General features: G+C 43.9%; 1 protein-coding gene across 2 annotated transcripts in view; it reads right to left on the bottom strand.

Moving 5' to 3' along the window:
* The window catches only part of ARHGAP18 (Rho GTPase activating protein 18), a 235,451-nt gene that overhangs the window by 68,745 nt on the left and 150,993 nt on the right, over positions 1–15,713 (bottom strand). For both annotated transcript variants that reach the window (XM_063917328.1, XM_063917327.1), the window contains exons 7-8: positions 14,990–15,081; positions 14,442–14,519 (exon numbers count right to left, since the gene is read on the bottom strand). In XM_063917328.1, the coding sequence (XP_063773398.1) occupies positions 14,442–14,519; positions 14,990–15,081 (170 nt within the window). The remainder of the gene's footprint in view (positions 1–14,441; positions 14,520–14,989; positions 15,082–15,713) is intronic.

Here is a 15,713-nt window from a genome sequence, read left to right as displayed (position 1 = left end):
CGGTAAGTCTTGGAACAGACAGGGTCCTTGCTGGAGCAGGTCCCTTCTTAGAGGTAGAGGCCACGGATCCTCCGTGAGCCTCTCTTGAAGTTCCGGTTACCAAGTCCTTCTTGGCCAATCCGGAGCCACGAATATAGTGCTTTCTCCTCTCCATCTTATCAATCTCAGTACCTTGGGTATGAGAGGCAGAGGAGGGAACACATACACTGACTGGTACACCCACGGTGTTACCAGAGCGTCTACAAACTTTTGCCTGAGGGTCTCTTGACCTGGCGCAATACCTGTCGAGTTTTTTAATCATGTGGACGACTTCTGGGTGAAGTCCCCACTCTCCCGGGTGGAGGTCGTGCTGAGGAAGTCTGCTTCCCAGTTGTCCACTCCCGGAATGAATACTGTTGACAGTGCTATCACATGATTTTCCGCCCAGCGAAGAATCCTTGCAGCTTCTGCCATTGCCCTCCTGCTTCTTGTGCCACCCTGTCTGTTTACGTGGGTGACTGCCATGATGTTGTCCGACTGGATCAACACCGGCTGACCTTGAAGCAGAGGTCTCGCTAAGCTTAGAGCATTGTAAATGGCCCTTAGCTTCAGGATATTTATGTGAAGTGATGTATCCAGGCTTGACCCTAAGCCCTGGATATTCCTTCCCTGTGTGACTGCTCCCCAGCCTCGCAGGCTGGCATCCGTGGTCACCAGGACCCAGTCCTGAATGCCGAATCTGCGGCCCTCTAGAAGATGAGCACTCTGCAACCACCACAGGATGGATACCCTTGTCCTTGGTGACAGGGTTATCCGCTGATGCATCTGAAAATGCGACCCGGACCATTTGTCCAGTAGGTTCCACTGGAAAGTTCTTGTGTGGAATCTAACGAATGGGATTGCTTCATAGGAAGCCACCATTTTTACCCAGAACCCTTGTGCATTGATGCACTGAGACTTGGTTCGGTTTTAGGAGGTTCCTGATTAGCTCGGATAACTCCCTGGCTTTCTCTTCCGGGAGAAACACCTTTTTTCTGGACTGTGTCCAGGATCATCCCTAGGAAACAGAAGACAAGTCGTCGGAACCAGCTGCGATTTTGGAATATTGAGAATCCAATCGTGCTGCCGCAACACTACCTGAGATAGTGCTACACCGACCTCCAACTGTTCCCTGGATCTTACCCTTATCAGGGAATCGTCCAAGTAAGGGATAACTAAAATTCCCTTCCTTCGAAGGGATATCATTTCGTCCATTACCTTGGTAAAGACCCGGGGTGCCGTGGACCATCCCTACGGCAGCGTCTGAACTGATAGTGACAGTTCTGTACCATAACCTGAGGTACCCTTGGTGAGAAGGGTAAATTTTGACATGAAGGTAAGCATCCTTGATGTCCCGAGACATCATGTAGTCCCCTTCTTCCAGGTTCGCAATCACTGCTCTGAGTGACTGAATCTTGAATATGAACCACTGTATGTAAGTGTTCAAAGATTTTAGATTTTAGATTTAGAATCGGTCTCACCGAGCCGTCTGGCTTCGGTACCACAATAGTGTGGAATAATACCCCGTTCCCTGTTGCAGGAGGGGTACCTTGATTATCACCTGCTGGGAATACAGCTTGTGAATGGCTTCCAAAACTGCCTCCCTGTCAGAGGGAGACGTCGGTAAAGCCGACTTTTGGAAACGGCGAGGGGGAGACGTCTCGAATTCCAATATGTACCCCTGAGATATTACCTGAAGGATCCAGGGGTCTACTTGTGAGTGAGCCCACTGCGCACTGAAATTCATTGAGAACGGGCCCCCACCGTGCCTGAGCTTGTAAAGCCCTAGCGTCATACTGAGGGCTTGGCAGAGGCGGGAAAGGGTTTCTGTTCCTGGGAACTGGCTGATCTCTGCAGCCTTTTTCCTCTCCCTCTGTCACGAGCAGAAAAGAGGAACCTTTTGTCCGCTTGCCAACAAAGGACTGCGCCTGATAATACGGCGTCTTATTTTGAGAGGCGACCTGGGGTACAAACGTGGATTTCCCAGCTGTTGCCGTGGCCACCCTTTCAAAGGCAATACTTCCAAATGCCGTTTGGAATCCGCATCACCTGACCATTTTACTGGTAGAATTGGACAACGCACTTATACTTGATGCCAGTCGGCAATTATTCCGCTGTGCATCATGCATATATAGAAATGCATCTTTTAAATGCTCTATAGGCAATAATATACTATCAATATTTCCAGTCAGGGAATCCGACCATGCCAACACAGCACTGCACCTCCAGGCTGAGGCGATAGCTGGTCGCAGTATAACACCAGTATGTGTGTAAATACCTTTTTGGATACCCTCCTGCTTTCTATCAGCAGGATCCTTAAGGGCGGCCATCTCATGAGAGGGTAGAGCCCTTGTTCTTACAAGCGTGTGAGCGCCTCATCCCCCCTAGGGGGTGTTTCCCAACGCACCCTAACCTCTGGCGGGAAAGGGTATGCAGCCAATACTTTTTAAGAAATTATCAATTGTTATCGGGGGGAAACCCACGCATCATCACACCTCATTTTATTTCTCAGATTCAGGAAAACTACAGGTAGTTTTTCCCTCACCGAACATAATACCCTTTTTTGGTGGTACTCGTATTATCAGAAATGTATAAAAACATTTTTCCATTGACTCAATCATGTAACGTGTGGCCCTACTGGAAATCACAGTTGTCTCTTCACCGTCGACACAGGAGTCAGTATCCGTGTCGGCGTCTGTATCTGCCATCTGAGGTAACGGCCGCTTTAGAGCCCCTGACGGCCTATGAGACGTCTGGACAGGCACAAGCTGAGTAGCCGGCTGTCTCATGTCAACCACTGTTTTTTTTTTATATAGAGCTGACACTGTCACGTAATTTTCAACAGTACATCCACTCAGGTGTCGACCCCCTAGGGGATGACATCACTGTTACAGACACTCTGCTCCGTCTCCACATCATTTTTCTCCTCATACATGTCGACACAAACGTACCGACACACAGCACACGCACAGGGAATGCTCTGATAGAGGACAGGACCCCACTAGCCCTTTGGGGAGACAGAGGGAGAGTATGCCAGCACACACCAGAGCGCTATATATATACAGGGATAACCTTATATAAGTGTTTTTCCCCTTATAGCTGCTGTATGTTTTAATACTGCGCCTAATTAGTGCCCCCCTCTCTTTTTTTAACCCTTTCTGTAGTGTAGTGACTGCAGGGAAGAGCCAGGGAGCTTCCCTCCAACTGAGCTGTGAGGGAAAATGGCGCCAGTGTGCTGAGGAGATAGGCTCCGCCCCCTTTTCGGCGGCCTTATCTCCCGGTTTTTTGTATATTCTGGCAGGGGTTAAATGCATCCATATAGCCCAGGAGCTATATGTGATGTATTTTTTGCCATGTAAGGTATTTCTGTCATGTTTTATTGCGTCTCAGGGCGCCCCCCCCAGCGCCCTGCACCCTCAGTGACCGGAGTATGAAGTGTGCTGAGAGCAATGGCGCACAGCTGCAGTGCTGTGCGCTACCTTATTGAAGACAGGAACGTCTTCTGCCGCCGATTTTTCCGGACCTCTTCGCTCTTCTGGCTCTGTAAGGGGGCCGGCGGCGCGGCTCCGGGACCCATCCAGGCTGGACCTGTGATCGTCCCTCTGGAGCTAATGTCCAGTAGCCAAGAAGCCCAATCCACTCTGCACGCAGGTGAGTTCGCTTCTTCTCCCCTTAGTCCCTCGATGCAGTGAGCCTGTTGCCAGCAGGTCTCACTGAAAATAACAAACCTAAACTAAAACTTTCACTAAGAAGCTCAGGAGAGCCCCTAGTGTGCACCCTTCTCGTCGGGCACAGAAATCTAACTGAGGCTTGGAGGAGGGTCATAGGGGGAGGAGCCAGTGCACAACAGTTAATCCTAAAGCTTTCTTTAGATGTGCCCAGTCTCCTGCGGAGCCGCTATTCCCCATGGTCCTTACGGAGTCCCCAGCATCCACTTAGGACGTTAGAGAAATAATATATACAAAGTGATAGGGAAAATCATAAGTGTTAATAAAGTGTTAGGGTGTGCCGACCTGAAGCAGCCCAGCCATACCGACACAGGGGCCACCGCACCCCACACCCACCCCATGAATAATTACAAATATGTCTGGGTTAAATTCCTAGTGTAAGGCCACATGGTAATGGCTCCTACAGCATCTGAGGGCCAGCTTACCTGGGGATACCCCTGGCTTCCCCTATGGCACTCGGGAGTCAGCAATCCCTCCTAATGCTGACCCATCTATGCCTCTCTAAATACAATACACAAAATGGAAAGCTGCTCAATCAGATTGTAATGTCACTCAGGTGCTAAAAGGGAGGGGTAATTCTGTGTAGGAAAAAACTGTGTTCCCTAATGCACACCGAGTGAAAAATATTACTACATAATAGTCAGATAATACAGAGATCTTAGTTGCGTATATCTGCAGATATAGGGTTAAGCCCCCAGGCCGATCGACAAGGCTTCTCCGTCACTGGGGGTCCCTAATACTAGGTATGGGTCCGGGGTGCAGGACCCCACGATGTCGGCACAGGTCGGCCACCCCAGGTCAGCACACAGGTGAAAATTAATAGGGGTTAATAAGAAGCACAGAAGTGCTATGTAAGTGGTGTGATTAAAATAATATATACAAAGTGATAGGGAAAATCATAAGTGTTAATAAAGTGTTAGGGTGTGCCGACCTGAAGCAGCCCAGCCATACCGACACAGGGGCCACCGCACCCCACACCCACCCCATGAATAATTAACCCTATATCTGCAGATATACGCAACTAAGATCTCCGTATTATCTGACTATTATGTAGTAATATTTTTCACTCGGTGTGCATTAGGGAACACAGTTTTTTCCTACACAGAATTACCCCTCCCTTTTAGCACCTGAGTGACATTACAATCTGATTGAGCAGCTTTCCATTTTGTGTATTGTATTTAGAGAGGCATAGATGGGTCAGCATTAGGAGGGATTGCGGACTCCCGAGTGCCATAGGGGAAGCCAGGGGTATCCCCAGGTAAGCTGGCTCTCAGATGCTGTAGGAGCCATTACCATGTGGCCTTACACTGGGAATTTAACCCAGACATATTTGTAATTATTCATGGGGTGGGTGTGGGGTGCGGTGGCCCATGTGTCGGTATGGCTGGGCTGCTTCAGGTCGGCACACCCTAACACTTTATTAACACTTATGATTTTCCCTATCACTTTGTATATATTATTTTAATCACACCACTTACATAGCACTTCTGTGCTTCTTATTAACCCCTATTAATTTTCACCTGTGTGCTGACCTGGGGTGGCCGACCTGTGCCGACATCGTGGGGTCCTGCACCCCGGACCCATACCTAGTATTAGCGACCCCCAGTGACGGAGAAGCCTTGTCGATCGGCCTGGGGGCTTAACCCTATATCTGCAGATATACGCAACTAAGATCTCCGTATTATCTGACTATAATGTAGTAATATTTTTCACTCGGTGTGCATTAGGGAACACAGTTTTTTTCCTACACAGAATTACCCCTCCCTTTTAGCACCTGAGTGACATTACAATCTGATTGAGCAGCTTTCCATTTTGTGTATTGTATTTAGAGAGGCATAGATGGGTCAGCATTAGGAGGGATTGCGGACTCCCGAGTGCCATAGGGGAAGCCAGGGGTATCCCCAGGTAAGCTGGCTCTCAGATGCTGTAGGAGCCATTACCATGTGGCCTTACACTGGGAATTTAACCCAGACATATTTGTAATTATTCATGGGGTGGGTGTGGGGTGCGGTGGCCCCTGTGTCGGTATGGCTGGGCTGCTTCAGGTCGGCACACCCTAACACTTTATTAACACTTATGATTTTCCCTATCACTTTGTATATATTTATTTTAATCACACCACTTACATAGCACTTCTGTGCTTCTTATTAACCCCTATTAATTTTCACCTGTGTGCTGACCTGGGGTGGCCGACCTGTGCCGACATCGTGGGGTCCTGCACCCCGGACCCATACCTAGTATTAGGGACACCCAGTGACGGAGAAGCCTTGTCGATCGGCCTGGGGGCTTAACCCTATATCTGCAGATATACGCAACTAAGATCTCCGTATTATCTGACTATTATGTAGTAATATTTTTCACTCGGTGTGCATTAGGGAACACAGTTTTTTCCTACACAGAATTACCACTCCCTTTTAGCACCTGAGTGACATTACAATCTGATTGAGCAGCTTTCCATTTTGTGTATTGTATTTAGAGAGGCATAGATGGGTCAGCATTAGGAGGGATTGCCGACTCCCGAGTGCCATAGGGGAAGCCAGGGGTATCCCCAGGTAAGCTGGCTCTCAGATGCTGTAGGAGCCATTACCATGTGGCCTTACACTGGGAATTTAACCCAGACATATTTGTAATTATTCATGGGGTGGGTGTGGGGTGCAGTGGCCCCTGTGTCGGTATGGCTGGGCTGCTTCAGGTCGGCACACCCTAACACTTTATTAACACTTATGATTTTCCCTATCACTTTGTATATATTATTTTAATCACACCACTTACATAGCACTTCTGTGCTTCTTATTAACCCCTATTAATTTTCACCTGTGTGCTGACCTGGGGTGGCCTACCTGTGCCGACATCGTGGGGTCCTGCACCCCGGACCCATACCTAGTATTAGGGACCCCCAGTGACGGAGAAGCCTGGTCGATCGGCCTGGGGGCTTAACCCTATATCTGCAGATATACGCAACTAAGATCTCCAAAGCTATTGGCATCCATCATAGCTTATTCTATATTTAATAGAAATCAGACTTTGTATTTGATCTTTGATTCAACAGGATATTTAAATGAATAAAACAAATGAAAATGGCATGAATAAAAATGATAAGACCCTTAACCTTATATTTTGGTGCACAACCTATAGAGGCAATCAGTGCAATCAAGTCATATTTGTGTTTCTCAATGAGACTTCTACACTTGGCAACAGGTAGTTTGGACCACTCTTCCTAGGCAAAATCTTCCAGTTGTCTCAGGTTTAATGGGTGCCTTCTCCAGACTGCAAGTTTCAGCTCTTTCCATAGATATTCGATAGGATTCAGATTAGGGCTCATTGAAGGCCACATCAGATGGCATGGATATCCTTAAAACCTTGACAGGTAGAGTGCTGTGAGGGCCAAGTTTGGGAACCACAGGTCCAATGTTCTGTTCTTATCCATTCTTGGGTGCTTTTAGCTGTGTGTTTCTGGTCATTATACTGTTGGAGGTCCAATGATTGAGACAGAGCTTTCTGACATTGGGCAGAATGTTTAGCTCCAGAAAGTCTTGATAGTATTGATTTTTAATTGTGCCCTGACCAGATTCTAGGAACCCCATGCCAGACACAGTAAAGTAGCCCCAAAATATAACCTAGCCCCATTTATGTTCTATAGTAGGTATTATGTTCTTTTCTTTGGAAACTACTTCTGCACCTGTGGGCATAAAGCTAATTTTTTATTTTTTTATTTACAGTTTCATATATAGCGCAACATATTCTGTTGCGCTTTACAATTGGAAAAAACAGTGATAAGACAAACTGGGTAATAACAGACAGACATAGGGGTATATTTACTAAGCTCCCGATTTTGACCGATTTGCTGTTTTTTCTTCAAAGTGTCATTTTGGGAATTTACTAGCTAAAATCTCGGCAGTGATGAGGGCATTCGTATTTTTTTGGAAGTCAAAGAAAAAAAATACGAATGAATACACCATCGGTCAAATACGCCTGTTATTTCATACAACACGGTAATTTACTAAAAATTATATTTCACAAACACTGCCGGCAATAGCCAAACACTGCCGTGAAAAAATACAATTCGTTAAAAAAAGCAGTTTTAAAATAGACCTGCTTTTTTTTTACCGTGTTCTGATAGGCATGCACGGATCCGTGAGATCCGTGCATGTTTAATAGTGGGAAGGGGTGGGAAAGTGTTAAAAAAAAAAAAATTAGAAAAATGCGTGGGGTCCCCCCCTCCTAAGCAAAACCAGCCTCGGGCTCTTTGAGCCGGTCCTGGTTGTAAAAATATGGGGGGGGGGGATGACTGGGGTTCCCCCCTATTTAAACAACCAGCACCGGGCTCTGCGTCCGGTCCTGGTGCAAAAAATACGGGGGACAAAAAACATAGGGGTCCCCCGTATTTTTTGAACCAGCACCGGGCTCCACTAGTCAGAGAGATAATGCCACAGCCGGGGGACACTTTTATATCGGTCCCTGCGGCCTTGGCATTAAATCACTAACTAGTCACTCCTGGCCGGGGTACCCTGGAGGAGTGGGGACCCCTTAAATCAAGGGGTCCCCCCCTCCAGCCACCCAAGGGCCAGGGGTGAAGCCCGAGGCGGTCCCCCCCATCCAAGGGCTGCGGATGGGGGGCTGATATCCTTGTGTAAAAATAAGAATATTGTTTTTTGTAGCAGTACTACAAGTCCCAGCAAGCCTCCCCCGCATAGGCGCTCCATTGTATCCAATGGTGGGAACTTTGCGGTCAGTGGTTGACCGCGAGTAACCTCACCGCTGACCGCAAAGTTCCCACCATTGGATACAATGGAGCGCCTATGTGCTACATTGTATCTCTGCCGTGCGCAGCCTGACTGTCAGCTCAGGAGCGCACAGCCAATCAGGAGAGTGCCACAACGTGGCGCTCCCTGATTGGCTGCAGGGACCCTCTGTGACAGGAGTCACGGGAGGGTATCGGCAGTCGGGGAAAGGGGTCCCATGTGTAAACATGGGGCCCCTTTCAGTGCGTGGTTCGGGTTTTTCGGTTTGTTATTTTGCCAAGTACGTGGATAACAACCTCAGAAGAGGACCGATCTACACTGGATTTTTGCGAGTATAATTTTATTCACAGGTACCCCATGGATTCTACTTGGAGAAGTGGACCGACCCTCGTGTGAACATAGGTAAGTATGTGTGAATGTAGGTGTGCATGTATGTAATAAAGTTTTACTTTCAAGGTGTGTGAGTTCTGTTTTTATTTGGGTATTTTTTTTGTAGTAGTACTACAGGTACCAGCGGGCCCGTTTTTCCACCGCATGCTGGTACTTGTGGTTCTCCAAGTACCAGCTTTCGGGGAGGCTTGCTGGGACTTGTAGTACTGCTACAAAAAACAATATTCTTATTTTTACACAAGGCTATCAGCCCCCCATCCGCAGCCCTTGGATGGGGGGGGGGGGGGGACAGCCTCGGGCTTCACCCCTGGCCCTTGGGTGGCTGGAGGGGGGGGACCCCTTGATTTAAGGGGTTCCCACTCCTCCAGGGTACCGCGGCCAGGGGTGACTAGTTAGTGATTTAATGCCAGGGCCGCAGGGACCGATATAAAAGTGTCCCCCGGCTGTGGCATTATCTCTCTGACTAGTGGAGCCCGGTGCTGGTTCAAAAAATACGGGGGACCCCTACGTTTTTTGTCCCCCGTATTTTTTGCACCAGGACCGGACGCAGAGCCCGGTGCTGGTTGTTCAAATATGGGGGAACCCCAGTCATTTCCCCCCCCATATTTTTACAACCAGGACCGGCTCAAAGAGCCCGAGGCTGGTTTTGCTTAGGAGGGGGGACCCCACGCATTTTTTTTATTTATTTTTTTAACTATTTAAACACTTTTTTAAAGTACACAATGAAGCCCTGCACGGATCTCACAGATCCGGCCGAGATTCATTGTGTTAATGTCGGCAGTGATTTACTAATCACTCACGTAAAACACTGCCCGACATTACGAATGACATCATCGGAAAAAACGAAAATGCAGAATACGACAGCATAGTAAATGAGGCGTAAAAAATTCAAAAAGTTGCAAATTCACACATTCGATGTCATTCGTGTTTGAACTTTAACCTCATTCTGAAAAATATGAATTTTAGTAAATATACTCCATAGAGGCAGGAAGCTTACAATCTATAGGAAATTAGGAAGGCTATACAATGATAGGCACTATCTTTAGCATAGAAGTCCCATCAGATTGCAAATACATTCCTGATGGGATGCAAATAGATATTAATGCTTCTGAAGGCCATGTGGGTGTTTCAGAAATTTGATAGGCTTGCCTGACGAGGTGAGTTTTCAGGGAACGCTTGAAAGTTTGGAGGTTTGGTGTCTTGTCAAAAAGTTCAAGTTTTGACTCCAAATGACATGTATCCAGAAGCATTGTGGCTTGTAAATAAGCATTTTAGCAAATTCCAGTCTGGGTTGTATCACTTTGAAAGATTTCCTTGGCTCTTAATATACCATTGCACTATACTACTGTTTAATATAGTGCTGATATTTGCCTTTTTGCGACGTCAAAGGAGGTTGGCTACAGTCTCATGGACTTTAAAAACTTCTTATAGTCACAGGAACATAAAGCTATTTGGAGATGGTCTTATAGCCTTTCCACTTAGAGGTAGGAAATGGGAGGCACATGGCATAGAACACTGCATGTCTGCGCAAAAGGGGAGATGTAAAAGGGTATGCTAGAAGGATAGTTTGGATGCAGTAATTCTATGCATGGGCAGTATTGAACAATGCTGAGCAAGAGATCCAAGATTTGTTAAAGGATTTGGTGGATGTTTTGATAATGAAAGTCATGTATGCCATATGTTGAGCATGCCAAATTCGTTGGCTGCTTACATTCAGTTGCAAGCTGGCAGGCGAGATTATGTGTAAATTGAGAGGCAAGAGAAAATGCTTTGGGGTCAAAAGAGGTAGGAAAATTGCTAAAATTAAATACAATTTTTAATATCTAGAAATCAGTTTTGTACAGGTCCATTAAATGTGAAGAAAAGGGCACAGTATTAGTGAATCAATGTGTATCTGGGTAAGTATTACCAGTATTATCTAAAGTATATGTCTTCTTCTATCATGAACATATTGGCATTCTCCCACATATTTGCCTACTCATTATCCAAGCCTCTTGCCCATATTTTATTTCTATGCAATTTCTATGAATACGTCATGTCCGAATATAGAAAGGAATATAGAGAGGAGGTTTATCTCAGACACAGCAATACTACAGTAGAGATATACAGCCTAAGGGATTCAGTATGGTTTACTGGCAGATAGGATGCAGACTGTCAATATCCCAACAGCGGCATCCTGCTTGCTAGAATGCAGGTAGTGGGGTGAGCGCAAAGAGTCCCCTTGTGGGCTCGATGGCTCACTGCACTTGCCACAGAATCTACTCTCACTCTATGGGTGTCATGGACACCCGTGAGTGGGAACAGTACTGTTACGCAGGGATCCGAACAGCTGACAAATTAAATGCATCCCACCTTAAGTGGTCTTTAATTTTATTGTCAAAATGTCTCCTTTGAAGATACTGAAAGTAACATTTGTTTGGAATTTCAAATTTATTAGACTGGATATCTAACAAAAAAGCAGGAAATATAGTATTTCTAGTTAAATCATTCATATATACTGACCGCCACGTGGCCTTAAGAGAACAAGCAATGCTGTAATTGTGCCTGCTACTGTAGAAATTTGGGATTACTGAAGTGTGGATTAACCAGAGAGCGTTGGGGGAACAGCGTGAAAAGTTTCTAAGCAATAGCCCAGATTGCCAGTGAATAGGAGATTGGCGGATTGTTGTATTGATATTTATAGACGTGGTAGTGAGAGAAGGGTAAAATCACTTCTTCTATCTTTGGCCATACACTTGCAGTCCTGGAATTGTTACATGTGATGTACTAAATGAGCCGCACAACCATATAATATTGTTTCAAATCTGGGATAAACAATCCATCATGAGGAGCTCTCTGTAAGATTCAGAGGCATACTCTGGAATGTTTATACATGCATATGAAATCTGAGGTGTGGTACTGTAAAAAGAGATGAGAGGTTACATGGATTGGGAGAGTTTATGAAAGCCATAGATCATTGATAGCTTTGACTGATAGTTATAAATTGGCAATAGAAATAATTGTTAAACAAGCTTGATTTATCATTTATTTCTATTGCCATTTTAAAACGATCATCAAAAGCTGTTGAACCTGCTCCAAAGTAAATCTGTCCCTAAAAATCAAGACCTACCTAAATTTAAGATAGGGGACAGAGGAAGTTTTCCTGGAAAAGCTGATGACATATTTTGATAATGTAAATGTCAAACTATTTGATTGTCCGTTCTTGCTAAATGAAAAGGCCTGTCCCAAGGAGACCCTCATGTCTACAGTTAAATAAAAGTGTAGAATCTCAGTTTTTCTGAGGACTGATATTCATATTCCATTATCTTATATTTTTTTAAACGGAGCATGAAGTAATTGGAAGGGTCCATATCAGTGAGTAGAGTGTTATAGACGTAGAAAAACATTTTACATTCTGTGGTCCCAACTCTTACCAATAATTGGAATAGCTAGAATCCTCACACTTACAGACTCTGTCTTAAGGTGTTTAATTAAAGCAAAATCTTGAAAAGAACATCCTTGCCTTGTGCCATTGGTGATCCCTAAATAAGAGAAAACCAGTCCATTGGATAAGACTGTTGAGAGGCAGGGGTGACAGCATCGGCAAGAGTATACACATTTGCCGATGTCGGCAGTGATGAGCGACGGAGCAGGGGGGTGGGGGAGCGGGGCCATGCTGCATTCGGCAGTATGGCATCGCTGGCAATAGCCCCAGATCTTCTTGCATGTACAAAGGTCTGAGACTGTCGCTAGCGGCCCCCAGGTGCACACATCAGCATTGTGATAGTGCGTACACATGGCACTTTTTAAATTATTTGCTGTTCTGATTGGTCAAAATGGACAAATTGTACGCAACTTTTTATTGATTTTTATATACCATTCTATTTATTATCCTTACCTTGTTTAATACTTTTTTTTAAAATTAGATTCTTGTGGATAGGTTTTTGTTTGTGCCGGTGGGTTGCACTACATCACAAAGGTGAAAAGGACTCCTGACCCTAATCATTTACTTGGTATTGTTTAGGTACTTTTGTTCTCCAGGTAACTCTAAAGTATCCAGGGTGAAGGTTATATTGTGATGCCTACATTATATAAATTGCAATCCTACACAGACATTTTTCTTTAATTTTAGACCAAAAGTTTTGTATCTTTGTAATTTTACTTTTTTTATTAATCATTTTATCAAAATATCATGGGGAGGGCAACAGATGAGTACTATCCTTATGTTCTTGGGACATATAAAAAATAAGTTAATTAATGTTATATGTCAGAGATTATGGCAATTCTCAGAAGTAACACCAAAAATATATGAACTTCTGGACTTCCCTATTGGGAAAATACTTAAATTCAACCAATGGTAAATACAATATATTTACTTCTGCATTAAAGTAATTTTTTAGGGTATTTGCTTCCAGTTTATGCTTGTAATCATAGGCTCCTCCTTCTTGATTTTTCAAATTCCATGTGTGGATAGCGTCAAAAATAATGGAGAGATGATCATAATATATTAAATTTACATGATTCACTTAAAAACATACAGTATACAGTGTACCAAAAGGAAAGAGTGCATAAGCTTATCTGCTAATATTTGGAAATTGGTTCTGGACACCTGTCCCAATACACAGAAAGTCTCTGTAGGTCCTGCCTCAACTTCCTCACATGGCCAAAGATGATCCTTTCCACTTCACCAATGTGTTTCAACACCAAGTTGTTTTCCTAAGAGCCTAAGGAAGACAACTTGGTGTCGAAACACATTACTGATGTAGTGAAGTGCACTTCTACTCAACAGGAGGTTTTATCCATCCTGAGCTCAGCATAGGACACTTGTGTTATAGGTTGACCGGTGTACTGCCCCAGTCAAACTCACCACCTGCCACTGTCCCCGGAGCGAGACAGAGTACTGGGAGAGGTGTCTGGAACCTATTTCCAAATATAAGCAGATACAGTAAACACACGCAGCCTTTTGCTTTTTGCAGGCTGTATATGTTTTTAAGTCAATCATGTTTTAGAAACTTTAATACACTATGATCCATTATTTTTGAGGCTATCCACATATGGAATTTAAAAAATCAATAAAGAGGAGCCTATGATTACAAGCATAAACTGTCCACAAATACCCTAAAATAAGGACTTTTGTGCAGAAGTAAAGACATATTGTACTTATCATTGGTTAAAAATAAAGTATCTTCCTAATACGGTAGCACAGAAGTTCATATATATTTTGTTTTGCTTTTAAGGAGTGATAACACCTTTCTCTTTCTCACCGCTCTGGGATATTAACAATATGGTTCTCCCATCTAGGGAGGAATTCAGTGAATCACTGTGTTAGATATCCTGTTAATCTGCTCAACTGGTAGTGATAGAATACACTATAGTGCTTTAGTACTGTGTGCCACAGCTGGTAAATTGCTTTTGTATTACATTACACCTGGAAGAAATCCTAATTTTGCCCATCACCAACCAGTCTTTAGGAGGTCATCAATCAACTGCAAAAGAATATCACGCCAAATAAAGAAGTGATATACAGTATGGGAACTTCTTATTATATTTATAATAAAAAAAAAAAAAAAAAATCACATATTACTTTTATTCTTGAAGAAACTCCGGGTATTCTCAGTACGCCTTCTGTGTCCAGTCCTCCATTCTCTATTAGACCAATCAACTAAAAGTAGAAAATGCAAAACATGCTTGTAGTTATTAATTCAATTTTAAACACATAAAAAAACTATTTTAATATTAGACATTATATTGTAAAAATTATTACTTTATTTTGGACTTGCATTTTCATTGCTGGAAATGTTTTGTTTTAAAAAATCCATAATAGCACTACAATGGTTTTAGAAAAGTAAAATCTTAACCAAGTAACTATTAACTTTGTAACTAATAACACAGTTACAGGCGAAGAACATATTTGATCCATGACCTTTATAACAGTGTCCAGTTCCAATTACATACATAAGTATATCTCATGCGTACAATTATTTTGACATCGTAATTGCTGAATAACTACCGTTTTCATTTTACAAATAAATATTACCAAAAATCCCATCTTTATTACCACTATAGCATACTACTAATTGTTCTATGTGTAACCTTCTCATATAAAACAAAAGGTTTTAAAAGAGTACATACACTTTGAAATATTAGTGGGACTTTGGTGCCTGGAATTTTCTTCTGATCTTGCTCCAGCAAGATGGCTAGAGGTACCCGAAAAACCCCAGACTCTAGACAAAACAAATAATATGTAAGTTACTAGAACACTCATACACTGTTAAATCAAAAACTAAAGACCAAAAATAGGATTTTGGTACTTACCGATAAATCCTTTTCTCCTAGTCCGTAGAGGATGATGGGGACTCCAAAAGGACCATGGGGTATAGACGGGATCCGCAGGAGCTTGGGCACACTAAAAAGACTTAATCTGGGTGTGAACTGGCTCCTCCCTCTATGCCCCTCCTCCAGACCCCAGTTATAGGAACTGTGCCCAGGAGAGACGGACATTTCAAGGAAAGATTTTTATTTTTAACTAAGGGCTACCAAACTACCAGCCCACACCATAAACATACCGTACAACCGGAATAACCTCAAACCAGATAACGGTATGCATTAATGCCAGCAACAAGCTGCAACAAACCAATACACAACCCATGTATAAACTAAATTAACCAGCAAGAAAAAAACACTGCAAGTAATAGTCCGCACAGGGACGGGCGCCCAGCATCCTCTACGGACTAGGAGAAAAGGATTTATCGGTAAGTACCAAAATCCTATTTTCTCTTACGTCCTAGAGGATGCTGGGGACTCCAAAAGGACCATGGGGATTATACCAAAGCTCCAGAACGGGCGGGAGAGTGCG

The sequence above is a fragment of the Pseudophryne corroboree genome, chromosome 4, assembly GCF_028390025.1.
Source record: "Pseudophryne corroboree isolate aPseCor3 chromosome 4, aPseCor3.hap2, whole genome shotgun sequence".
Taxonomy (NCBI): domain Eukaryota; kingdom Metazoa; phylum Chordata; class Amphibia; order Anura; family Myobatrachidae; genus Pseudophryne; species Pseudophryne corroboree.
Note: the sequence above shows the minus strand (reverse complement) of the source record. Positions and strands in the feature narration are given on the sequence as shown.